This window comes from Salmo salar, chromosome ssa10 (assembly GCF_905237065.1).
Source record: "Salmo salar chromosome ssa10, Ssal_v3.1, whole genome shotgun sequence".
NCBI classification, from domain to species: domain Eukaryota; kingdom Metazoa; phylum Chordata; class Actinopteri; order Salmoniformes; family Salmonidae; genus Salmo; species Salmo salar.
Window position 1 is genome coordinate 125,702,936 of NC_059451.1, and position 27,753 is coordinate 125,730,688.

General features: G+C 43.4%; 1 protein-coding gene across 1 annotated transcript in view; it reads left to right on the forward strand.

Annotated features, from left to right (window-relative positions):
• vwf (von Willebrand factor) overlaps positions 1 to 27,753 on the forward strand; it is a 168,686-nt gene that overhangs the window by 52,604 nt on the left and 88,329 nt on the right. The window contains exons 25-31 of the mRNA XM_045688600.1: positions 326 to 482; positions 2,036 to 2,200; positions 16,671 to 16,806; positions 16,983 to 17,292; positions 20,018 to 21,239; positions 27,094 to 27,240; positions 27,598 to 27,741. Of these exons, the coding sequence (XP_045544556.1) occupies positions 326 to 482; positions 2,036 to 2,200; positions 16,671 to 16,806; positions 16,983 to 17,292; positions 20,018 to 21,239; positions 27,094 to 27,240; positions 27,598 to 27,741 (2,281 nt within the window). The remainder of the gene's footprint in view (positions 1 to 325; positions 483 to 2,035; positions 2,201 to 16,670; positions 16,807 to 16,982; positions 17,293 to 20,017; positions 21,240 to 27,093; positions 27,241 to 27,597; positions 27,742 to 27,753) is intronic.

Below are 27,753 nucleotides of genomic sequence, written 5' to 3' on the forward strand. Positions count from 1 at the left end.
AAAACTCTTATAACATAACACTCATAACCTGTAATAAACACTACATAACACTTTTAGAACCATAATAAACAGTACATATCACTCTTATAACTTGTAATAAACACTACATAACATTAATAACCTGTAATAAACACTACATAACTCTCATAGCCTGTAATAAACACTACAAAACACTTTTGTAACCTGTAATCAACACTACATAACACTCTAACAACCTGTAATAACCACTATATATTACACTTTGTGTGTGTGTGTGTGTGTGTGTGTGTGTGTGTGTGTGTGTGTGTGTGTGTGTGTGTGTGTGTGTGTGTGTGTGTGTGTGTAGGTGGACCCAGAGCCCTATGTAGAGATGTGTGTGGAGGCGGCGTGCTCCTGTCCATCCGTCGGAGACTGTATGTGTTTCTGTGATATCATCGCTGCATACTCCCAGGCCTGCTCCGAGGTGGGCGTGGCTGTCAGCTGGAGGTCTAATGAGTTGTGCCGTAAGTCACAGGTCACACCCACACAGCATGGATACCATAGTTACTCACTGAAAACTGGCAGAAATCATTGGCCGTGTCCGAAATCTGGCTTGCCAACAACCTACTTAAAATGCATACTACATACTATTCAGAACGTACTGGAATGCAGTGAGCAACACATATCAATGTACTAGGCTCATACTACTGAGAATGTATCATCTAATCCTCAATTGGGTTGATTCCCACAATTCATTCACCCCTACGGTGATTATCAGCTGTCAAACACACAGTGGGTTTCGAAAAACTGTTATCTTCCTACATTTTAGTCATTTAGCAGACACTCTTATCCAGACAATTTAGGTTTATTTGCCTCACTCAAGGGCACAACAACAGAATGTTCCTTCTAGTCAGCTCTGGGAATTCAAACCTGAATTCTACTAGATGAACATCCCAAATGATCTATGAGCATTTAAATCTTACTAGATAAAACATACCACATTTAAAACATACCTCATTTAAAGCATACCTCATTTAAAGCATACCTCATTTAAAACATACCTCATTTAAAGCATACCTCATTTAAAGCATACTACATTTAAAACATACCTCATTTAAAGCATACTACATTTAAAGCATACTACATTTAAAACATACTACATTTAAAACATACCTCATTTAAAACATACCTCATTTAAAGCATACCTCATTTAAAACATACCACATTTAAAACATACTACATTTAAAGCATACTACATTTAAAGCATACTACATTTAAAACATACTACATTTAAAACATACCTCATTTAAAGCATACTACATTTAAAACATACTACAATTAAAACATACTACATTTAAAACATACTACATTTAAAACATACTACATTTAAAACATACTACATTTAAAACATACCACATTTAAAACATACTACAATTAAAACGTACTACATTTGGCCTCCTGAGTGGCGCAGTGGTCTAAGGCAGTGGTCCCATCGGGCACCATCGGGCACTGTGGTGGGCCGGACGCAGTGCACGCTGACAAGGGCGCCAGGTGCACGGTTTTTCCTCTGACACATTGGTGCGGCTGGCTTCTGGGTTAAGTGGGCATTGTGTCAAGAAGCAGTGCGGCTTGGTTGGGTTGTGTTTTGGGCGACGCACTGCTCTCGACCTTCGCCTCTCCCGAGTCCGTACCTGAGTTGCAGCGATGAGACAAAACTGTAGCTACCAATTGGATACCACGAAATAGGGTAAAAAAAAACAGACACAACATTTAAAACATATTACGTTTAAAGTATACTACATAAAAAAATACTACATTTAAAGCATAATACATTTAAAGCATAATACATTTAAAGCATAATACATTTAAAGCATACTACATTTAAAGCATAATACATTTTTTATATGTCATATACTATAGAACTTTATTTTTTCCAGAAAAACGCAAGTTTATGTGTTCAGAGACGGCCACTTTCTATAGCTTTCCGTCTTCAAATAAAGTTGTTTCATGTATAGTGTGTGTGTGTGTGTTTGTGTGTGCGTGTGTGTGTGTGTGTGTGTGTGTGTGTGTGTGTTAGCTCTGAGCTGCGAGGAGCTGAACACTGCAGCGGAGGGTTTGGGGGAGCTATGCCAGTGGAGGTACAACACATGTGGCTCTGCCTGTCCAATCACCTGTCAGCACTCACAGCCCCTCCCCTGCCCATTCACCTGTATCGAGGGCTGCCACGCTACCTGCCCCCCAGGTAAGACATACAGACATACACACTTACAAACATACATGAGGGGTAAAAAAGATCATAAATGCACCAAAGCGGAGAATGAATGGCTTCTATTCACCTGTATCGAGGGCTGCCACTCTACTTGTCCCCCAGGTAAGACACACATGTAGATGAGGGATAATAAAGGTCATGAATTAACCGAAGATAATTAATGCCTTACTATCACCTTGGTGAACATTTCTTTTGTTTATGTTTTAGTTTTTTTGCGTCAACGTATATACGGGTAAACGCGTGGTGTGGTTATTAAATAGAAATATTTTTTTTATTGTTACACAAAAGCCATTTTGTTTAAAAAAAAATTTTTATGTATTAAAAAATGGACAAGTTCATCTAATCCAATCAGAACAGTCTAGAGCTGGATGACCAGGGCCTTGTTTCTAATCCATTCAGCCACAGTCTAGAGCTGGATGACCAGGGCCTTGTTTCTAATCCATTCAGCCACAGTCTAGAGCTGGATGACCAGGGCCTTGTTTCTAATCCATTCAGCCACAGTCTAGAGCTGGATGACCAGGGCCTTGTTTCTAATCCATTCAGCCACAGTCTAGACCTGGATGACCAGGGCCTTGTTTCTAATCCATTCAGCCACAGTCTAGAGCTGGATGACCAGGGCCTTGTTTCTCTCGGATCAGCTTTCTCCATTCAAATCTGACGCTAGGACATGTGAGGCGTCTGTTTCTCAAACTAGACACTCTAATGTACTTGTCCTCTTGCTCAGTTCTGCACCGGGGCCTCCCACTCCTCTTTCTATTCTGGTTAGAGCCAGTTTGCAATGTTCTGTGAAGGGAGTAGTACACAGCGTTGTACCAGATCTTCAGTTTCTTGGCAATTTCTCGTATGGAATAGCCTTCATTTCTCAGAACAAGAATAGACTAACGAGTTTCAGAAGAAAGTGCTTTGTTTCTGGCCATTTTGAGCCTGTAATCGAACCCACAAATGCTGATGCTCCAGATACTCAACTAGTCTAAAGAAGGCCAGTTTTATTGCTTCTTTAATCAGAACAACAGTATTCTGCTGTGCTAACATAATTACAAAAGGGTTTTATTAATGATCAATTAGCCTTTTAAAATGATAATCTTGGATTAGCTAACACATTGTGCCATTGGAACACAGGAGTGATGGTTGATGATAATGGGCCTCTGTACGCCTATGTACTGTAGATATTCCATTAAAAGCCGTTTCCAGCTACAATAGTCATTTACAACATTAACAATGTTGTCGTGTCTTTGGCTATGCTGGATTAAGTGATATGACATGCTATTCTATAAAATCCTTTCTCTGTAATTAATATTACCTGATTAAGCTAATCATGTAAATGTAATTAACTAGAAAGTCGGGGCACCACGAAAGAGTGTATATAGAGCTGTTATCTTCCGAATAAACTTTTAAAGACCTAGTAATATTGTACATCAATAGGAGTCAATATTAATCGTCACCTTATTTCAGTCTCATCTGAACGTTATAAACTCTTGGTTATCTTCCCGAACCCTGGCTAACAAGTTGAATCAGCAATACAAACTTTGGTTTAATTATTTATTTACTAAATACCTAAATAATCACACAGAATTACATATTCACAGAATGCAAATTATGTCATACAGAAAACGTCCCTGGTGGACGGAGCCGACATGACGGCTGGTTACACAAAGGAAAGGGGGTTGGGTTTGAGGGAAAGAGCGGGAAGACTGAGGAACAAAGGGAGACGCTATGCTATCGTAAATACAGTATCTTTATGCATTCTAAATTACCATCCATTTGGAAAAGGAAAATGCAACAATATTTACTCTGAGCTGCATTTTGGTAGGTTGGTCGTAGATGCTGGCCGTGTTGCCCAACAGAGATCTTCCTGTCCTCGGAAGAATGTCTCTGGTGGTAAATTGGATACATTGTAGTATCGTCGTTGTGTGTTAGACTGGATCCGTCATCCGTCCTCTCCTAGCCCACGTTTACAGCGGCTGCTGCTAACTCAACGGCTAGGAGGTATCACTTCTGTAGTGAATAAGAGTTCAAAGTTCATACCATTCGCAACCAAAGCTCACGCTGAGGTTGGCTTAGTTCTGTAGTTGACATGTTAGTCCTTTTAACGTGGAACTGTTGTCCTCACAACAGCTTATTATCTGAATCCTTCTGACATCGGACCGTCGCCCTAATGTACCCGGAACAGCTTATTATCTAAATCCTTCTGACATCGTACCGTCGCCCTAATGTACCTGGAACAGCAAGTTATTTGCCCTTTTAATGCAGAGGCTGCAGGCTTCGTGTACTCAGAACAGCAAGTTACATTTTCGTAAAGGGCTTTATATAGGAAGGGAGAGAAGGGAGTGTTTTATAGTTTGTAACCAATGTCTCTTCACATGGCCACTGAGTTGGGCATAGTTCACTCATGAAAACCCAATTCTCTCATTTGGAAGCTAAAATTACATTTCATCTTTTCACAAATAGTTTCATATTTAAACATTTAAATTGCACAACAATTCCATGTGAATCTGATTACTGTAATGTGTAGACTTTCCACGATACAGTTTATGTCATCCTGTCATCAGTCATAATGTCTCAGATGACAACCGAACAGTCATCATATTCATTAAGTACCAACACATATTTTCAACTGGTTCTATTACCGAAATATGGTTCCTTTCCCCCCACCGTTTGATGTTCCCAGACTCTCTATGATTAACAAAGGCTATTCAGGAGTCCTTCAGTAGAGTCAAGAGAGAGAGGGAAGGGAGAAAGGTATTTATGGGGGGGTCATAAACCTTACCCACAGGCCAACGTTATGACAATGTCTACACTGATTTTCTGATCAATTTGATGTCATTTTAATGGACAAAAAATGTGCTTTTCTTTCAAAAACAAGGACATTTCTAAGTTCTTCCCCAAACATCTGAACGTGAGTGTATGTGGGAACGTACAGTTGAAGTGGGAAGTTTACATCCGGATTGGTGGAGTGTGCTAAAGCAGTGAATAAAACAAACTTAGGGAGGAGGCTTCTAATGTTAACATGCATGAAACCAAGGTTTTTACGGTTGCAGAAGTCAACAAATGAGAGCCTGGGGGATGGGAGTGGAGCTAGACACTGCAGGGCCTGGATTAACCTCTACATCACCAGAGGAACAGAGGCGGAGTAGGATGATGGTACGACTAAAGGCTATAAGAACTGGACATCTAGCACGTTCAGAACAGAGACTAAAAGGAGCAGATTTCTGGGCATGGTAGATTATTTTCAAGGCATAATGTACAGACAAAGGTATAGTCGGATGTGAATACAGTGTGGGTAAACCTGTGCATATAGTGATAATGAAAGAGATATTGTTTCTAGAAATAGCATTTAACCTCTCTGGGGTACATGGGACGCTACCGTCCCACCTGTGGTACACACTATTCAACAGCCAGTGAAATAGCAAGGCGGCAAATTCAAAACAACAAAAATCTCATAATTGAAATTTCTCAAACATACAACTATTATATCCCATTTTAACCTCTATGGGACCGGCGGGACGAATTCGTCCCACCTACGTAACAGCCACTGCCAGCCTGTGGCGCGATTTTCAAAATCTTCAAAATCCTATTACTTCAATTTCTCAAACATATGACTATTTTACAGCCATTTAAAGATAAGACTCTCGTTAATCTAACCACACTGTCCGATTTCAAAAAGGCTTTACAACGAAAGCAAAACATTAGATTATGTCAGCAGAGTACCAAGCCAGAAATAATCAGACACCCATTTTTCAAGCCAGCATATAATGTCACCAAAACCCAGAAGACAGCTAAATGCAGCACTCACCTTTGATGATCTTCATCAGATGACAACCCTAGGACATTATGTTATACAATACATGCATGTTTTGTTCAATCAAGTTCATATTTATATCAAAAACCAGCTTTTTACATTACCATGTGACGTTCAGAACTAGCATACCCCCGCAAACTTACGGGGAATTCGCTAACATTTTACTAAATTACTCACGATAAACGTTCACAAAAAGCATAACAATTATTTTAAGAATTATAGATACAGACCTCCTCTATGCACTCGATATGTCCGATTTTAAAATAGCTTTTTGGTGAAAGCACATTTTGCAATATTCTAAGTACATAACCCAGGCATCACGGGCTCGCTATTTAGACACCCGGCAAGTTTAGCACTCACCATAATCATATTTACTATTATAAAAATGTCATTACCTTTTGTTGTCTTCGTCAGAATGCACACCCAGGACGTCTACTTCAATAACAAATGTTGGTTTGGTCCAAAATAATCCATCGTTATATCCGAATAGCGGCGTTTTGTTCGTATGCGTTCCAGACACTATCCGAAATAGTAAAGAAGTGTCGGCGCTTGGCGCAATTCCCGACAATAAAATTCAAAGTATTCAATTGCCGTACGTCGAAGCATGTCAACCGCTGTTTAAAATCAATTTTTACGTCATTTTTCTCGTAGAAAAGCGATAAAATTCCGACAGGGAATCTCCTTTTCGGCAAACAGAGGAAAAAATCCCAAAGGCGGGGCGGTCGGGGTCACGCGCATAAGCTAGTGTCTCTTGATGGGCCACTTGAGAAAGGCGATAATGTGTTTCAGCCTGGGGCTGGAATGACGACATTCTCTTTTTTCCCGGGCTCTGAGAGCCTATGGACGACGTGGGAAGTGTCACGTTAGAGCAGAGATCCTTAGTAAATGATAGAGATGGCAAAGAAGTTCCAGAAATGGTCAGACAGGCCACTTCCTGTAAAGGAATCTCTCAGGTTTTGACCTGCCATTTGAGTTCTGTTATACTCACAGACACCATTCAAACAGTTTTAGAAAATTTAGGGTGTTTTCTATCCATATGTAATAAGTATATGCATATTCTAGTTACTGAGTAGGAGTGGTAACCAGATTAAATCGGGTATGTTTTTTATCCAGCCGTGTCAATGCTGCCCCCTAGCCCTAACAGGTTAAAGGTACACTTCTCGTTAATCCAACCACATTGTCCGATTTCAAAAAGGCTTTACGGCGAAAGCATAGCATTAGATTATGTTAGGACACCACCTAGACAACAAAAACCACACAGCCATTTTCCAAGGAAGGAGAGGCGTCACAAAAAACAGAAATACAGCTAAAATTAAGCACTAACCTTTGATGATCATCAGATGGCACTCATAGGACTTCATGTTACACAATACATGAATGTTTTGCTCGATAAAGTTAATATTTGTATCCAAAAACCCCATTTTACATTGGCCCGTAATGTTCAGAAATGTTTTTCCTTCAAAAACTTCCAGTGAATGAGCATATCAATTTATAGAAATACTCATCATAGACGTTGATAAAATATTAAACTGTTATTCAAAGAATTATAGATAAACATCTCCTTAATGCAACCGCTGTGACAGATATTTAAAAAAGCTTCATGGGGAAAGCACACTTTGCAATAATCTGAGTACAGCGTTCAGACAACAACAGCAGGCAATACAGATACCCGCCATTTTGGAGTCATCTGAAATCATAAATAGCATTAAAAATATTCAGTTACCTTTGATATATTCATCAGAATGCACTCCCAGGAATCCCAGGTCCACAACAAATGTTTTTTTGTTTGATAAAGTCCATAATTTATGTCCAAAATACCTCCTTGTTGTTAGCGCGTTCAGTAAGCTACTCCAAATGTAGGAAGCACGCCGAAAATTTCACGACGAAAAGTAAAAAAAGGTTCTATTTACATTCGTAGAAACATGTCAAATGATGTATAGCATCAATCTTTAGGGCCTTTTAAACATAAATCTTCAATAATTTTCCAACCGGACGATTCCAATGTCTTCAAAAATGTAATGGAACACAGCTACCTCTCACGTGAATGCGCGTCACTGAGCTCATGTCCCTTTCTGAGTCAACAACTTCCAACTTCCTTTGTTCGCTCTCTGTTCACTGTAAAAGCCTGAAACAAGGTTCTAAAGACTGTTGACATCTAGTGGAAGCCTTAGGAAGTGCAAAATGAACCCTAAGTCACTGTGTGTTAGATAGGCAATCACTTGAAAAAACTACACGCCTCAGATTTCCCACTTCCTGGTTGGATTTCTCTCAGGTTTTTGCCTGCCATATGAGTTCTGTTATACTCACAGACATCATTCAAACGGTTCTAGAAACTTCAGAGTGTTTTCTATCCAAATCTACTAATACTATGCATATCCTACCTTCTTGGCCGGAGTAGCAGGCAGTTTAATTTGGGCACGCTTTTCATCCAGAATTCCGAATGCTGCCCCCTACCCTAGTGAAGTTAAACCAGGTGATGTCACTGCGTGTGTGGGAGGTGGAACTAAATTGTTAGCCGAGGTGTTTTGAGCAGTGCTAGAGGCTCTACAGTGAAATAAAACAATAGTTACAAACCAAAACAGCAATGGACAAGGCATGGTGACGTTAGTGAGAGGCATGCGTAGCCGGGTGATCATAAGAGTCCAGTGCGTGGCTTCAGGCAGCTAGCGGCGGGCTAGCAGGCTAACAGAAAGGCCTTAGATGGGCGACGTGACGGAGGAAAGCCTGTTGTGGCCTCCTCGTGCAGTTACATCAGCAGACGGATCAGCAGGGCTCCGTGTGGTAAACCAGGCCAATTAGCAAAATATGTATATTGGTCAAAGAAATATGTCCGAAGGGCCTCTTAAGCCAGCAGTCCAATGTGCTTTAGATAGCTAGCAGGCCGCGGATTAGCGGCTGTGCATTCAGGGGACATTAGCTGCTATAATTCTAGGTGGAAAAAAAATATATATATAATAATAAAAAATAGGTTCAGAGCTTGCGATAGGAATCTGGAGATATGGAGAAGAATAAGTCCGACTAGCTCTGGTTTGAGTCGCGCTGTACAGACTGGCGAGAGTTGTCCTGGATAAAGGTAGCTGATGACCGCTAGCAAAGGATAGCTGACTGCTAGCTAGTAGCTTCGGAATGTATTCGATGGGCCTCGTAAGCTAACAGTCCGTTGTGCTCTAGACAGCAAGCATTCAGGGGACATTAGCTGCGAAGGTCGGAAGGTGAGAAGGTTCAGAGCTTGTGATAGGAATCCGGGGATATGGAGAGAAAAATAGGTTTGGTATGCTCTGGTTGAATCGCGTTGTACAAACTGGCGAGAGCTTTCCGAGCTAAAGGTTAGCTGATGACCGTTAGCTGGCTAGCTTATGTTGGAGATTCCAGTAATAGAGGTAGAGAAAAATACTTTAGAGAAAAAGCAGGTCCACACCACATTGGGTGAGGCAGGTTGCAGGAGAGTATTTTGAAGTAAGGGGTTTGAAAAACATAAAAAGATATGCGAAGGAAAAGATCTAAAAATATATATACACGGGCCACGACAAGACGAGGATAAAAGACGTCTGACTGCTACGCCATCTTGGATTGTACCATCTGGGTAGGGGCTGAGTGGTATCTTAGGGTTGGAGGAAAGGGAGACAGAAAAGGAAACAAAGTAGTGATCAGAGACCTGGAGAGGGGGGGTTGCAGTGAGATTAGTAGGAGAGCAGAGACCTGGAGGGGGGGTTACAGTGAGATTAGTAGGAGAACAGACCTGGAGGGGGGGTTACAGTGAGATTAGTAGGAGAACAGAGACCTGGAGGGGGGGTTACAGTGAGATTAGTAGGAGAACAGAGACCTGGAGGGGGGTTACAGTGAGATTAGTAGGAGAACAGAGACCTGGAGGGGGGTTACAGTGAGATTAGTAGGAGAACAGACCTGGAGGGGGGTTACAGTGAGATTAGTAGGAGAACAGAGACCTGGAGGGGGGGTTACAGTGAGATTAGTAGGAGAACAGACCTGGAGGGGGGTTACAGTGAGATTAGTAGGAGAACAGAGACCTGGAGGGGGGTTACAGTGAGATTAGTAGGAGAACAGAGACCTGGAGGGGGGTTACAGTGAGATTAGTAGGAGAACAGAGTCCTGGAGGGGGGTTACAGTGAGATTAGTAGGAGAACAGAGACCTGGAGGGGGGTTACAGTGAGATTAGTAGGAAAACAGACCTGGAGGGGGGGTTACAGTGAGATTAGTAGGAGAACAGAGATCTGGAGGGGGGTTACAGTGAGATTAGTAGGAGAACAGAGACCTGGAGGGGGGTTACAGTGAGATTAGTAGGAGAACAGAGACCTGGAGGGGGGGTTACAGTGAGATTAGTAGGAGAACAGAGACCTGGAGGGGGTTACAGTGAGATTAGTAGGAGAACAGACCTGGAGGGGGGGTTACAGTGAGATTAGTAGGAGAACAGAGACCTGGAGGGGGGGTTACAGTGAGATTAGTAGGAGAACAGAGACCTGGAGGGGGGGTTACAGTGAGATTAGTAGGAGAACAGAGACCTGGAGGGGGTTACAGTGAGATTAGTAGAACAGACCTGGAGGGGGTTACAGTGAGATTAGTAGGAGAACAGAGACCTGGAGGGGGGTTACAGTGAGATTAGTAGGAGAACAGAGACCTGGAGGGGGGTTACAGTGAGATTAGTAGGAGAACAGAGACCTGGAGGGGGGTTACAGTGAGATTAGTAGGAGAACAGACCTGGAGGGGGGGTTACAGTGAGATTAGTAGGAGAACAGAGACCTGGAGGGGGTTACAGTGAGATTAGTAGGAGAACAGAGACCTGGAGGGGGGTTACAGTGAGATTAGTAGAACAGAGACCTGGAGGGGGGTTACAGAGAGATTAGTACGAGAACAGACCTGGAGGGGGGTTACAGTGAGATTAGTAGGAGAACAGAGACCTGGAGGGGGGTTACAGTGAGATTAGTAGGAGAACAGAGACCTGGAGGGGGGTTACTGTGAGATTAGTAGGAAAACAGCCTCTAGTATAGATGAGGTCAAGCTTATTGCCTGACTTGTGAGTGGTAGGGGACTGGGAAAGGGTGAGGTCAAAAGAGGTAAGTAGGGGAAATATAGAGTTGGAAATAAATGAATTGAAGTCAGACGTCGGAGGTTGAAGTCGCCAAGTACGAAGACCGTTAAGCCATCATCAAGGTGTAAAGCACATTTGAAACTCTAAGGGCACCTGCTGGATGATAGATGACAACAATTTTACGCTTGTGTGGACAAATAACAGTGACAGCATGGAATTTAAATAAAGAGATGGACATGTGAGAGAGGGGAAAAAAAATCTAAAATCTCCAGTTAGGAGATATGAGTAGCCTTTTGCCACCACCGCAATGACCAGATGCTCTTGGACTATGAGAGAAAACTTAGTCAGATGAAGAGAGAACAGCTGGAGAAGCAATGTTCTCTGGGGTGATCCATATGTCTCTGTCAGGGCCAATTAGTTAAGTGACTGGAGGGCAGCATAGGCTGTGATGAACTTGGAGGTCTTGACCACAGATCGGCAGTTCCAAACGCTGCCAGACACCAGGAATTCCACCTGGGTTGTGCGTGCAGGGTACACTACATTAGAAGGGTTGCAGCCAAGGGGTGGGGAGCGTCTGTAAAGCCTACAGGGAGAGGAGCGAACGGGTATAGAAAACACACACATAGTTGACAAAGCAACAAAATAGCAAATTGTAAATAACTAGGTAAGACACTCAAGGGAGAGAGTGGTGTGGAGCCTCTCTTTCCTTCCTTGAACAACTTGTCAGAACAACTTGGCAGAACAACTCGGAATAACCATCTTAGTTTCGACGACGGTCTTAGTTTTGTAACCTAGACTGAGGTTACAAAAAGCAAAAAGCCACAAATTGCCCTGCCCCTTGATCCTGGTTGATGTATCATTCACAGGAGGCTGCTGAGGGGAGAACGGCTCTTAATAATGGCCGGAACGAAGCACCATGTGTTTGATGTATTTGATACCATTCCAATTATTCCGCTCCAGTCATTAAGATGAGCCCATCCTCCCCAATGAAGCTGCCACCAACCTCCTGTTGCGTCAACAATCATATGCAAGTTATGAGCAGTCAGCCGTTCACACACCAAGTAGGCTACTGGGAAGACAGACAGGCAGCACTTAAAGTAGCTAGCAAAAAGACAGCACTAGAACACAACAGATAAAGACAAACAATTATACTAGAGATATCAGGGGCCTCATTTATCAATGTTGCCTAGAAACTATTCTAAAATACTACTTACGAACAGGATATATAATGTTCATTCCTACGAGCGTCATACACAGAGGAGATAACCATTGATAAATACGATCCTTCTCAGCCTTGGTGCTCGGGCACGACCTTGGCTGTTGGCTTTTCGAAACACCCCTAATTAACCATATATGGTCAAAATCATCGCTTTAAAGCCATTGGGGAATATACAACGCTGTACAATGAAATAGCTACTACGCAGTCAGAGATTGAAGCAGAGGTGCTAGTGACTGAAACAGAGGTGCTAGTGACTGAAACAGAGGTCAAACCACAACTGACAGAGCCATATTATAATGTTTGGTTGTATTTTTGTGCGATTGTCTGAAACAGAGGTGCTAGTGACTGACAACCAAACATTATTATGTGGCTCGCTCAGTTGTGGTTTGACCTGTAAAAATACAATCAAACATTATTATGTGGCTCGCTCAGTTGTGGTTTGACCTGTAAAAATAAAGACATAGCTGCAAAGTGAGGACCATTAGGACATTTCAAGTTGTTTTAGTGATGGCAAATATACTTCAAAGTTTAGGTTACACTCACCAATAAGCCATCCATCCAGCCAGCTCCCTCCTGTAGGTGAACAGGCCAACATTGCTGTTCTGCAGAATGAACGAGTCATGTGTTCCACCTGGCCACCTAGCTACCACATTGAGTAGCGTCTTTTCTGTATCACATACCACCTGCACATTAAGAGTGGAAGCTTTCTCTTTTCAAATAGTTCACACATTTTCAACATTCATGTATATTTTCACAATTCCTGACATTTAATCCTAGTAAAAATTCCCTGTTTTAGGTCAGTTAGAATCACCGCTTTATTTTAAAAATGTGAAATGTCAGAACAATAGTTGAGAGAATGATTTATTTCAGCTTTTATTTCTTTCATCACATTCTCAGTGGGTCAGAAGTTGACATACACTCAATTAGTATTTGGTAGCATTGCCATTAAATTGTTTAACTTCTCTGGGGTATGTGGGATGCTACCGTCCCACTCGCCAACAGCCAGAGAAATTGCAGAGCGCCAAATTCTAAACAAAAAAAATCTCATAATTCAAATTTCTCACACATACAAGTATTATACACCATTTTAAAGATAAACTTCTCGTTAATCCAACCACAGTGTCCGATTTCAAAAAGGCTTCATGGCAAAAGCATAGCATTAGATTATGTTAGGACAGCAACTGAGTAACTGAGTCAGTTTGTAGGCCCCCTTTTGTCGCACATGCTTTTTCAGTTCTGTCCTCAAATTTTCCATAGGATTGAGGTCAGGGCTTTGTGATGGCCACTCCAATACCTTGACTTGGTTGTCCTTAAGCCATTTTGCCACAACTTTGAAAGTATGCTTGGGGTCATTTTCCATTTGGAAGACCCATTTGCGATCAAGCTTTAACTTCCTCACTGAAGTCTTGAGATTTTGCTTCAATATATATCTACAAAATTTTCCTGCCTCATGATGCCATCTATTTTGTGAAGTGCACCAGTCCCTCCAGCAGCAAAGCACCCCCACAACATGATGCTGCCACCCCCGTGCTTCATGGTTGGGATGGTGTTCTTTGGCTTGCAAGCTTCACCCTTTTTCCTCCAAACATAATGATGGGCATTATGGCCAAACAGTTCTATTTTTGTTTCATCAGACCAGAGGACATTTCTCCAAAAAGTATGATCATTGTCCCCATGTGCTGTTGCAAACCATAGTCTGGTTTGTCTATGGCGGTTTTGGAGCAGTGGCTTCTTCCTTGCTGATAGGACTTTAGGTTATGTCGATATAGGACTCGTTTTACTGTGGAAATAGATACTTTTATACCTTTTTCCTCCAGCATCTTCACAAGGTCCTTTGCTGTTGTTCTGGGATTGATTTGCACTTTTCGCACCAAAGTACATTCCTCTCTAGGAGACAGAACGCATCCTTCCTCAGCGGTATGACAACTGAGTGGTCCCATGGTGTTTATACTTGCGTACTATTGTTTGTACATATGAACGTGGTACCTTCAGGCATTTGGAAATTGCTCCCAAGGATGAACCAGACAAGTGGAGGTCTACAATTTTTTTTCTGAAGTCTTGGCTGATTTCTTTGGATTTTCCCATGATGTCAAGCAAAGAGCCACTTAGTTTGAAGGTACGCTTTGAAATACATCCACAGGTACATCTCCAATTGACTCAAATTATGTCAATTAGCCTATTAGAAGCTTCTAAAGCCATGACATAATTTTCTGGAATTTTCCAAGCTGTTTAAAGGCACAGTCAACTTAGTGTATGTAAACTTCTGACCCACTGGAATTGTGATACAGTGAATTATAAGTGAAATAATCTGTCTGTAAACAATTGTTGGAAAAATGACTTGTGTCATGTACAAAGTAGATGTCCTAACTGACTTGCCAATACTATAGTTAACTATAGTAAACGCCGTTCCGCCTGCGGAACCCTAGCCAACAGCCAATAGCATCGCATGGCGCGAAATACAAAACCAACTAAAATACCACAATTCAATTTTCTCAAACAATCAACTATTTTAAACCATTTTAAAGATAAGACTCTCGTTAATCTAACCACATTGTCCGATTTCAAAAAGGCTTTACAGCGAAAGCAAAACATTAGATTATCTTAGGAGAGTACATAGACACAAATAATCACACAGCCATTTTCCAAGCAAGCATATATGTCACATAAACCCAAACCACAGCTTAATGCAACACTAACCTTTGATGATCTTCATCAGATGACACTCCTAGGACATTATGTTATACAATACATGCATGTTTTGTTCAATCAAGTTCATATTTATATCAAAAACCAGTTTTTTACATTAGCATGTGATGTTCAGAACTAGCATACCCATCGAAAACTTCCGGTGAATTTACTAAATTACTCATGATAAACGTTCACAAAATACATCAATTATTTTAAGAATTATAGATACATAACTCCTTTATGCAATCGCTATGTCCGATTTTAAAATAGCTTTTCGGCGAAAGCACATTTTGCAATATTCTGAGTACATAGCTCGGCCATCACAGGCTAGCTAATTTGACACCCACCAAGTTTGGGACAACCTAAACTCAGAATTACTATTAGAAAAATGTGATTACCTTTGCTGTTCTTCGTCAGAATGCACTCCCAGGACTTCTACTTCAACAACAAATGTTGTTTTGGTTTTTGTTCGTGCGTTCAGGTCACTATCCGAAGGGTGACGCGCGAGCGCATTTCGTGACAAAAAGATTCAAAATATTCCATTACCGTACTTAGAAGCATGACAAACGCTGTTTAAAATCAATTTTTATGCTATTTTTCTCGTAAAATAGCGATAATATTCCAACCGGGCAACGTTGTATTCATTCAAAGACTGAAAGAAAAAAATGGAGTAGTCTCGTGGACGCGCATGTCAGTGTCACTGTCACTGGAAGAGTTAGAACGTGTCACATTACAGCACAGATGCTGTAATGTCGATAGAGATGCAACAGAAGGACAACAAATTGTCAGACAGGGCACTTCCTGCATGGAATCTTCTCAGGTTTTGGCCTGCCATATGACTTCTGTTATACTCACAGACACCATTCAAACAGTTTTAGAAACTTTAGAGTGTTTTCTATCCAAATCTACTAATTATATGCATATTCTAGTTTCTGGGCAGGAGTAGTAACCAGATTAAATCGGGTACGTTTTTTATCCAGCCGTGAAAATACTGCCCCCTATCCCAAAGAAGTTAACAAGAAATTTGTGGAGTGGTTGAAAAACGAGTTTTAATGACTCCAACCTAAGTGTATGTAAACTTCCGACTTCAACTCTGTGTGAACTGGTGAACAGCTTGTGAACTGGTGAATGTGCTTGTGAACTGGTGAATGTGCTTGTGAACTGGAGAATGTGCTTGTGAACTGGTGAATGTGCTTGTGAACTGGTGAATGTGCTTGTGACCTGGTGAATGTGCTTGTGAACTGGAGAATGTGCTTGTGAACTGGTGAATGTGCTTGTGACCTGGGGAATGTGCTTGTGAACTGGTGAATGTGCTTGTGAACTGGTGAATGTGCTTGTGAACTGGTGAATGTGCTTGTGAACTGGTGAATGTGCTTATGAACTGGTGAATGTGCTTGTGAACGCCTAAGAACAACTCGTGTCTCCATTGACAGTCCATGTTAATTCAAGACGGTTTCTTAGGCGCTCAGTAGCTAGGTTAGTTCATTTAGTCCCAATGTCATCCCTCAATTTTGAGCCAGATTTTAATTGGACCTTCTTGCTTTGTCTCTCAGCTCGTTCACAGCCATGTGGAAGCTACCTATGTTGTTGATATTTAGTCCTAGATACACACACATACACTGATAAACACACACATACACATGTATACACACACTGTGCAGGCAGCAGTAACCCCTCCGCCTCTGCCTTGAAGGTCAGATATTGGATGAGGTTTCCATGCAGTGTGTTGAACCCGCCCAATGCCACATATGTTACCATGACGGAGAGAGGATCTCCCATGGTAACAAGGTCATCCTGAACCATGACGACCCCCAGCATTGTCAGATATGGTAACACACACACACCACATACATTGTATATGTCTGGAACAATGTCTTGAACTATTAATCTAATTGTGTGTGTGTGTGTGTGTGTGTGTGTGTGTGTGTGTGTGTGTGTGTGTGTGTGTGTGTGTGTGTGTGTGTGTGTGTGTGTGTGTGTGTGTGTGTGTGTGTGTGTGTTCCAGCCACTGTGAAAACAACACTCTGAGCTGTGAGGTTTGTGCTCCTCTGGACACCGTAACTTCGTACACTACCCTTGCTGGTCTGACCACACCCACCGCCCAGCCTGTCTCGACAGTGATGCCGGAGGGGTCATGTGACCGGGCCATGGACCTGGCCTTCCTATTAGATGGCTCGGCAGCGCTCAGCGAGGAGGACTTCCTGTCCGTCAAACAGTTCATCCTATCAGTGGTGGACAGGTTCAGGATGGGCTCTGCCCACACCAGGGCTACGGTCCTGCTGTATCACTCTGGAGTCAAGACCTACGACATGCAGGTACACACACCCACACACACCAGGGCTACACACACCCACACACACCAGGGCTACGGTACTGCTGTATCACTCTGGAGTCAAGACCTACGACATGCAGGTACACACACCCACACACACCAGGGCTACACACACCCACACACACCAGGGCTACGGTACTGCTGTATCACTCTGGAGTTAAGACTAGAGCTCTTCAAGTGTCAGGGTAGGATCCGGGTCGAGTCTAAATTCTGTAGTTGACCATTAGATCCGGGTAGGGTCCAGTTTGGTGGACTCGGATCTCTTGTGGGTGTAACAGACAGACCCTGAATTAAATTGAAGAGTTTAGTTCATAAACAACATCAATCCAAATTTAACATATTTACATTTTGTTATCTTAAATTATTGTCAGACAAAATTGCATATCAGCCTGCTTTAATTTGTTTTGCGCAATTTATTCCTCTGAAATGGTATGCAGAAGCGCACACAGCCACGTAGAACTACTGACTGAGTACTGACCTCTATAGCATCTCAGGAAATGTCGGCTACTTGTCATTTTACCCGCCAAAAAGTGTGTATTATAATTTATTCAGATAAAATGACAGAGCCAATAATTTGTTTGCTTGTCTAACTGATTTGGTTGAATTCACTATTTGTCAAGTCAGTGAGGCAAGATGAAGTCGCCATATGCCAGTGTAACGGGGCTAGATAGATAGATATTTTTCCTGCAAGGGAACTTCACCCTGCTGGCTGGCCGGTGTCTCTGATATTTGATGAGGAGATGCAGTATGCTGGATGGAACAACGGGAGCAGCATCCATAGTTAGTCTCCTTGCCTATAGCCTACTAATAATTATTATTTTGGAAGCACAACTGTGGATACGGAAGGGGATATATATTTAATTTTTATTTTGTTTGTCTTATTTATTCAATTTATACATTTGTGACCGACTGCCTTGATGTATTACAATTTGAAATGGTGTTTTTTTTTTTTACATTGGATAAAAGCAGAGACACAGAGCTACAATGACGTAAATGTAAAATGGTATATCATACACTGCATTTGAGGAACAATGGGAAAGTAATTCTGCTTTGAAAGTTGCTAAATTTGAGAAATTGGCCTTTGAATGTTTTGGTACAAACTGCTCTTTGTCTACAACCATTCAGCATCGTTCACACAGTCTTAATTAGCCCGACCCATCTCTTTAAGGCTGATCCGAGCGTTCTGTACTAACAGCAGTCAAGCACACAAGCTAACTGGCTAACTTGCTAGCTATTTCCAGACACAAATGAGAGAACAGCTCACTGAACATTACTCGCCCTAGCAGAGCTTGTTAGGCTGTTATGTTACTGTGCTATCAGATTGATTGTAAATTCAGAGCGTTTCGCTCTCGGAGCGTTGAGAGTGCACGCTGGACGCTCTGACTGATGAGGAGGGTTGATCCGAGCATTCTGACCTCAGAACAGCAGTCAATCACCCAAGCTAACTGGCTAACATTGGCTAGCTTGCTAGCTACAGTACTTCCAGACACAAATGAGAACCCCACTCTGACCATTTTACTTTACCGAGCAGAGCTGGTTGGGCTGTTTTCATGTTATCCAGAGCATTGGTGACTGTAACTGTGCTGCTGGCAACAATTTAATTACGCTTTATTGCCAATGTTTACTGACACCGGCCATATTCATCGGGTGTTGGGCATTCGTAAGTTCATCAGTTATTCTGCACTCTGGCACATTCAGACGAGAGTGCTCTGAAATCGTGTTCCAGACTGAATTTACGAATGCACCCGAAATGGTTACTTGCATATTGGAGTCTTTTGTTAACTTCTATGGGCTAGGTGGGACGTGACCGTCCCACCTGCGGGACACACTATTCAACAGCCAGTGAAATAGCATGGCGCGAAATACAAAACAGCAGAAATCTCATTAATTTCATTTTCTCAAACAATCAACTATTTTACACCATTTTAAAGATAAACTTCTCGTTAATCTAACCACATTGTCCGATTTCAAAAAGGCTTTACGGCGAAAGCATAATATTAGGATGATAATGTTAGGACATGAACTTCACAACAAAAACCACACAGCCATTTTCCAAGCAAGGACATGCAACACAAAAACCAAAAAATACAGCTAAAATATTCACTAACCTTTGATGATCTTCATCAGATGGCACTCATAGGACTTCATGTTACACAATACATGTATGTTTTGCTCAATAAAGTTCATATTTATATCCAAAAAACCCATTTTACATTGGCGCGTGATGTTCAGAAAATGTATTCCCACCAAAAGTCTTATCTGAGTTGGTTAATGACAGGGTCCTGTCGTGGTTGGTTAATGACAGGGTCTTATCTGAGTTGGTTAATGACAGGGTCTTATCCGAGTTGGTTAATGACAGGGTCTTATCTGAGTTGGTTAATGACAGGGTCTTATCTGAGTTGGTTAATGACAGGGTCTTATCTGAGTTGGTTAATGACAGGGTCTTGTCAGGGTCTCATTTTTTCGACCTCTAGTCAAGAGCTATGACATGCAGGTACACACACACACACACACACACACACACACACACACACACACACACACACACACACACACACACACACACACACACACACACACACACACACACACACACACACACACACACACAACGCCATCTTATAACTGAGAGAGTTTGTTATCCGATATTAGCCATATTCTTCATATTACATTAACTTCACTCCTAACTCCTGACCTCTAACCTCTAGGTTCAGAAGTGGTTGTTTAAGAAGACAGTGCGTGAGCTGCACTACAGTGGTGGTGATGCTGCGTTTCTAGACGAGGCGGTGAAGTATCTGGCAATCAACATCTATGACAAGAACAAGCGAGAACATGCCGGCCGCGTCGCTATCATCCTCACCGCCAGCGCCAATCCCCGGCCTCTCCGCGCCACCGTCAAGCTTCTTCGGAAGAAAGACATTACCACCCTGACGCTGGCGCTGGGTCCGGAGGCTAGCATGACACAGGTTAATGACATCACGAAAGCCAAGCCTGATAACAGGGCTTACCAGCTGAACAGCGTGTCTGAGCTGCCGGACAACTTTATGGAGGTCACTGACTACCTCTGTACCCTGGGGCTGGAGCCGGAGACCCCCAAGTCCCCGCCCGCCAAGCCTGGCATGGCTAAACTTAGCCTTGGTACCACCACCACCACACAGCCTCCACTGCTGGAGACCATCCCCACCCTGACCTCCACCCTGTCCCAACACCTCCCCAACCCCATACAGCCTACTGGCATGGCCCCCACAACTACTTCTCCCTCTCCTTCATCTCTCTCCTCCTCTTCCTCCCCCTCTTCCTCTCCTCCCTCTAAATACGTGACATTTATCCTGGAAGGTTCTGACTCGGTTGGGGAGGTGGGATTTAACGCCTCTCTCCTCTTTCTGGAGGAAGTGATATCACAGCTGGCAGAGGAAGGGGAGGAGTCCGTGCGTGTTACAGTCATACAATACTCGGAAACGGTCACCGTGGAGATAACGCGCTGGGAAATACAATGGCAGAGAACCAAGTTTCTAAGAAGACTGCGGGAGATCCGCTGGAGGGGTGGGGACAAGACCAACACGGGTGCAGCAATTGGCCAGATCTACCAGGAAGTGACTACTGATAGGCCCTCCTCCACCCCTACCTCCCCCCAGCTAGTCTTCCTGGTGACAGAGAACCCCCCCACCGACGTGATCACGCGCCCCCCCTCCTCCCACACACACACCCGGGTGTATCCCATCGGGGTAGGGCCGAAGGTTAGAGAGGTGGACCTGATGCCTCTCAGCTCCCCACAGCGCCCCCTCATGGTGGAGGACTATACCAGCCTTACCTCTCTGGTTACCACTGTGGTTAATATCACCAGAAACTCCCTCTCTCCTCGCTCCCCCACCCTGCCTCCCCACGACTCACCCCCCACACTGGCCCCCAGAGCCACCCTGCCTCCCTCAGGTAAAACACTCACACACACACACACACACACACACACACACACACACACACACACACACACACACACACACACACACACACACACACACACACACCGACTTTGTTGAGATGGTGCTGCAGTGGATTAAATAAAATAAAATTGTAAATGCTTACTTACAAGCCCTTAACCAACAATGCAGTTAAACATTTTTTTTAAATAAAATTAACAAATAATTAAAGAGCAGCAGTAAATAACAATAGCGAGGCTATATACAGGGGGTACCTGTACAGAGTCAATGTGGAGGCTATATACAGGGGGTACCGGTACAGAGTCAATGTGGAGGCTATATACAGGGGGTACCGGTACAGAGTCAATGTGGAGGCTATATACAGGGGGTACCGGTACAGAGTCAATGTGGAGGCTATATACAGGGGGTACCGGTACAGAGTCAATGTGGAGGCTATATACAGGGGGTACCGGTACAGAGTCAATGTGGAGGTTATATACAGGGGGTACCGGTACAGAGTCAATGTGGAGGCTATATACAGGGGGTACCTGTACAGAGTCAATGTGGAGGCTATATACAGGGGGTACCGGTACAGAGTCAATGTGGAGGCTATATACAGGGGGTACCGGTACAGAGTCAATGTGGAGGTTATATACAGGGGGTACCGGTACAGAGTCAATGTGTGGGGGCACCGGTTAGTCGAGGTGATTGACGTAATATGTACATGTAGGTAGAGTTAGCTGTGGTCTTACAGGCTCCTGACCAATTCTGCTATTTTGTGTGTTTTCTATCACTGAGCTTAACTTTAATTTTATATAATATTTCCACCATTATTTCTTTTGACCGAAAATAGTTTAGGGACATCAGAACAGCAATCACTAACCTTGATTTGGATGATGAATTCTACATCAACGAGTCGGCAGCTCTACCCCGAGCCAGGCGTTAGGGTTAGGGTTAGGGTTAGGGTTAACCCTGATCCTGGGACTCTAAATAAGAAGTGGCGGCCATAGAGAGGAAAGCGAGGTGACAACATGACTAGACTACATTGGCAAGCATCTAGACCACTATTGCCCTCTGTTCTATTGACGTACAGTCACTAGAAAACAAACTGAACGAGCTTCGTTCCAGACTATCCTATCAACCTGAACAACTCTAATATTCCAGGTTTCTCAGAGTCGTGGCTGAACAAGGACATGGATAAAATACACCTCATTGGCTTTTCCATATAAACAACTCTACAGTGGGGGGAAAAAAGTATTTGATCCCCTGCTGATTTTGTACGTTTGCCCACTGACAAAGAAATGATCAGTCTATAATTTTAATGGTAGGTTTATTTCAACAGTGAGAGACAGAATAACAAAAACATCCAGAAAAACGCATGTCAAAAATGTTATAAATTGATATGCATTTTAATGAGGGAAATAAGTATTTGACCCCTCTGCAAAACATGACTTAGTACTTGGTGGCAAAACCCTTGTTGGCAATCAGAGGTCAGACGTTTCTTGTAGTTGACCACCAGGTTTGCACACATCTCAGGAGGGATTTTGTCCCACTCCTCTTTGCAGATCTTCTTCAAGTCATTAAGGTGTCGAGGCTGACGTCTGGCAACTCGAACCTTAAGCTCCCTCCACAGATTTTCTATGGGATTAAGGTCTGGAGACTGGCTAGGCCACTCCAGGACCTTAATGTGCTTCTTCTTGAGCCACTCCTTTGTTGCCTTGGCCGTGTGTTTTTGGGTCATTGTCATGCTGGAATACCCATCCACGACCCATTCTCAATGCCCTGGCTGAGAGAAGGAGGTTCTCACCCAAGATTTGACGGTACATGGCCCCGTCCATCGTCCCTTTGATGCGGTGAAGTTGTCCTGTCCCCTAAAAAGAAAATCACCCCCAAAGCATAATGTTTCCACCTCCATGTTTGACGGTGGGGATGTTGTTCTTGGGGTCATAGGCAGCATTCCTCCTCCTCCAAACACGGCGAGTTGAGTTGATGCCAAAGAGCTCCATTTTCGTCTCATCTGACCACAACACTTTCACCCAGTTGTCCTCTGAATCATTCAGATGTTCATTGGCAAACTTCAGACGGGCATGTATATGTGCTTTCTTGAGCAGGGGGACCTTGCGGGCGCTGCAGGATTTCAGTCCTTCACAGCGTAGTGTGTTACCAATTGTTTTCTTAGTGACTATGGTCCCAGACTATGGTCCCATCATTGACAAGATCCTCCCGTGTAGTTCTGGGCTGATTCCTCACCGTTCTCATGATCATTGCAACGCCACAAGGTGAGATCTTGCATGGAGCCCCAGGCCGAGGGAGATTGACTGTTCTTTTGTGTTTCTTCCATTTGCGAATAATCGCACCAACTGTTGTCACCTTCTCACCAAGCTGCTTGGCGATGGTCTTGTAGCCCATTCCAGCCTTGTGTAGGTCTACAATCTTGTCCCTGACATCCCTGGAGAGCTCTTTGGTCTTGGCCATGGTGGAGAGTTTGGAATCTGATTGATTGATTGCTTCTGTGGACAGGTGTCTTTTATACAGGTAACAAACTGAGATTAGGAGCACTCCCTTTAAGAGTGTGCTCCTAATCTCAGCTCGTTACCTGTATAAAAGACACCTGGGAGCCAGAAATATTTTTGATTGAGAGGGGGTCAAATACTTATTTCCCTCATTAAAATGCAAATCAATTTATAACATTTATGGCATGCGTTTTTCTGGATTTTATTGTTGTTATTCTGTCTCTCACTGTTCAAATAAACCTACCATTAAAATTATAGACTTATCATTTCTTTGTCAGTGGGCAAACTAACAAAATCAGCAGTGGATCAAATACTTTTTTCCCCTCACTGTATTTACCAAGAGAGTTTTCATCTATATTTTTCGTAGCTGTCTATTTATGCTAAGCTACACGTCTGCAAGGTGTACCCATCTCAAAAGAGCTGAAATGGTCAAACTACACTACACGGACACTGTGGGGAAGAAGGCACGACAGCGACTCTTCAACCTCAGGCTGAAGGAATTAGGCCTTTCCCCGTGGGCCCTCACATTGTTCTACAGAAGCACCATCGAGAACAGCACAGCCTGGTATTGTAACTCCAATTCCGCTGACTCCAAGGCTCTACAGGGGGTTGTACGCTCAGCCAAACGCACCATTGGGTGTTCACTGCCTGCCCTCCAGGACACCTACAACACCAGGTGTCACAGGAAAGACAATAAGGTCATCAGGGACGTCAGCCATCTGAGCCATGACCTGTTCTACCCACTTCCATCAGTCAGACGTGGCCAGTATAGGAGCATCATGGCAAAAACTGGAAGATTGGCAAATAGTTTCTACCCCCCCAGACCATAAGGCTGTTGAATAGCCACCACTAGTCAGCTACCTGCTCTCTCTGTCCTGCTCCTGCCGCCAGACTTCCTGCCCCCACTCCACAATGGACATTTATCATTCTTACAGTTATTATTATAATTATTATTATCTATTATTATTATTATCATTGTTTCTTTAACTTCTCTTTTTGACTGTCGGAGCTCAGAGCTTCAGAAATTTACTGTAGCCTGCAATTACATCTGCGACCCTGTGCATGTGACTAATAAACGAATCTAATCTAATCAACTACAGGGCTGTTTCGCTAGCACGGACTAGAATATGTTTCAGGATTCATCTGATAACATTGAGGGGTTTATCACATCAGTCAATACGTGCCTCCACAGTGACCGTATGTTCATATTCCAACCAAAAGCCATTGATTACAGACAACATCTGTACTGAGCTAAAGGCTAGAGCTGCCACTTTCAAGGACTTATCCGGACACTTATAATAAAACTCGCTACGCCTTCTGACGAACCATCAAACAGGCAAAGCATAAATACAATGTCCCTGTGCCCAAGAACACCAAGGTAACCTGCCTAAATGACTACCAAATCTGACAATAATTCTATCCTCATGATTCCTGCTTACAACCAAACACAAAAGCAGGACGTACCAGTGACTCGCACAATAACTAAGTGGTCAGATGACGCAGAAGCTAAGCTACAGAACTGTTTTCCTGCACAGACTGGAATATGTTCCAGGATTCACCCAAAAACATTGAGAAGTATACCACCTCAGTCACCAGCTTCATCAATAAGTGCATCAATGACGTCGTCCCCACAGTGACCGTATGTACATACCCCAACCGGAAGCCATGGATTACAGGCAACATCCACACTGAGCTAAAGGGTAGAGCTGCCACTTTCAAGGAGCGGGACGCTTATAAGAAATCCTGCTATGCCCTCAGATGAACTATCAAACAGGAAAAACGTAAATACAGGACTAAGATTGAATCCTACTACACCGATGTTCATCAGATGTGGCAGGACTTGCAAACTATTACGGACTATAAAGGGAATCTCAGCCGTGAGCTGCCCAGTGACACAAGCCTACCAGACGAGCTAAATTACTTCTATGTATGCTTCGAACACTGAAGCACGCATGAGAGCACCAGCTGTTCTGGACAACTGTGTGATCACGCTCGCCATAGCCAATGTGAGTAAGACCTTTAAACAGGTCAACATTCACAAGGCCACAGGGCTAGGCGGATTACCAGGGCGTATTCTCCGAAACATGCGCTGACCAACTGGTAAGTGTCTTCACTGAAATGTTCAACTTGGCCAAGACTGTAATATCTACATGTTTCACCATGGTTCCTGTGCACAAGAACACCAAGGTAACCTGCCTAAATGACTACCGACCTGTAGCACTCACGTCTGTAGCCATGAAGTGCTTTGAAAGGCTGGTCATGGTTCACATCAACACCATCATCCCAGAAACGCTAGAGCCACTCAATTTGCATACCGCACCAACAGATCCACAGATTACGCAATCTCTATTGCACTCCACACTGCCCTTTCCCACCTGCACAAAAGGAACACCTACTTGAGAATGCTACAGATCAGCATTCAACACCATAGTGCCCTCAAAGCTGATCACTATGCTAAGGACCCTAGGACTAAATACCTCCCTCTGCAACTGGATTCAGGATTTCCTGACGGGCCACCCCCAGGTGGTGAGGGTAGGCAACAACCCATCTGCCACGCTGATCCTCAACATTGGGACTCCTCAGATTTGGCATGGGTCCTCAGAAGGACCCATCTCAAAAGGTTCAACAGCTATACCATTGAGGCACCCTAACTGGTTGAATCACCGCCTGGAATGGCAACTGCAAGACGTTACAGAGGGTAGTGCATACGGTCCGTTACATCACTGAGGCCAAACTTCCTGCCATCCAGGACCAATATACCAGGAGGTGTCAAAAGACTCCCGCCACCATGTCCTATACTGTTCCCTCTGATACCGCACGGCAAGCAGTACCGGAGAGCTAAGTCTAGGTTCAGAAGGCTTCTTAAGACTGCTGAACAGCTAATCAAATGGCTTCCCAGACTATTTGCATTTACCACCCCCCCCCCCTTTTTTTTACCCTGCTGCTACTCGCTGTTTATTATCTATACATAGTCACTTTACCCCTACCTACATGTACATATTACCTAAATGACCTTGACTAACCTGCACCCCCTGCCACATTGACTCGTTGCTGGTGCCCCTTGTATATAGCCTCGTTATTGTTATTTTATTGTTGCTTTTTTATTTTTGACTTTAGTTTATTTAGTACATATTTTTCTTAACACTTATCTTTCTTAAAACTGCGTTGTTGGTTAAGGGATTGTACATAAGAATTTCACGGTAAGGTCTACACCTGTTGTATTAGGCGCATGTGACAAATACAATTAGATTTGATACACCCACACACCACACCCACATTTGTGAATATAGATGAGGTCTGGTGAATTCCTCTACTACTCTGTGATTTGTTGATATCCTGTGACCTCTGCCCCAGTGCCATGCAGGAAGCCGATGGATGTCCTGTTCCTGCTGAGAGGCGGGAATAGGGCGGGGCCAGAGACTGACGGGCAGCCAGAGGGCGGGACAGAATTTGAGGACATGAAGACGTTTGTCAAAGCCTTCGTCAACAGCGCTGATATCGGTACGCCTGCTGGCCAATCAGTGCACAGTTTTCACTGAACCACCTAATCACAACACAGCTCTTACTGGACCACCCAATCACACCACAGCTCTTACTGAACCACCCAATCACAACACAAATCTCACTGAACGACCCAATCCCAACACAGCTCTTACTGAACCATCCAATCACAACACAGCTCTTACTGAACCATCCAATCACAACACAGCTCTTACTGAACCATCCAATAAAAACACAGCTCTTACTGAACTACCCAACATTAACATGAAAAAGTAACACAAAGTGAAATAACACATTGCAGAGAACGATGGTCTGTAAGAGACTGGAAATATAATTCCCCGGGGGATGTGTTTTCAGGTCGGAACGAGACGCAGGTGGGTGTGGTTACATACGGAGAGACCAGTAGTGTGGGCGTGGCCTGGAGAGAGGAGCAGGACAGGACACACCTGCTGACCCTGGTGGACCAGCTGACCAGTCCGATACACACACACACCGCACTGGGTAATACACACA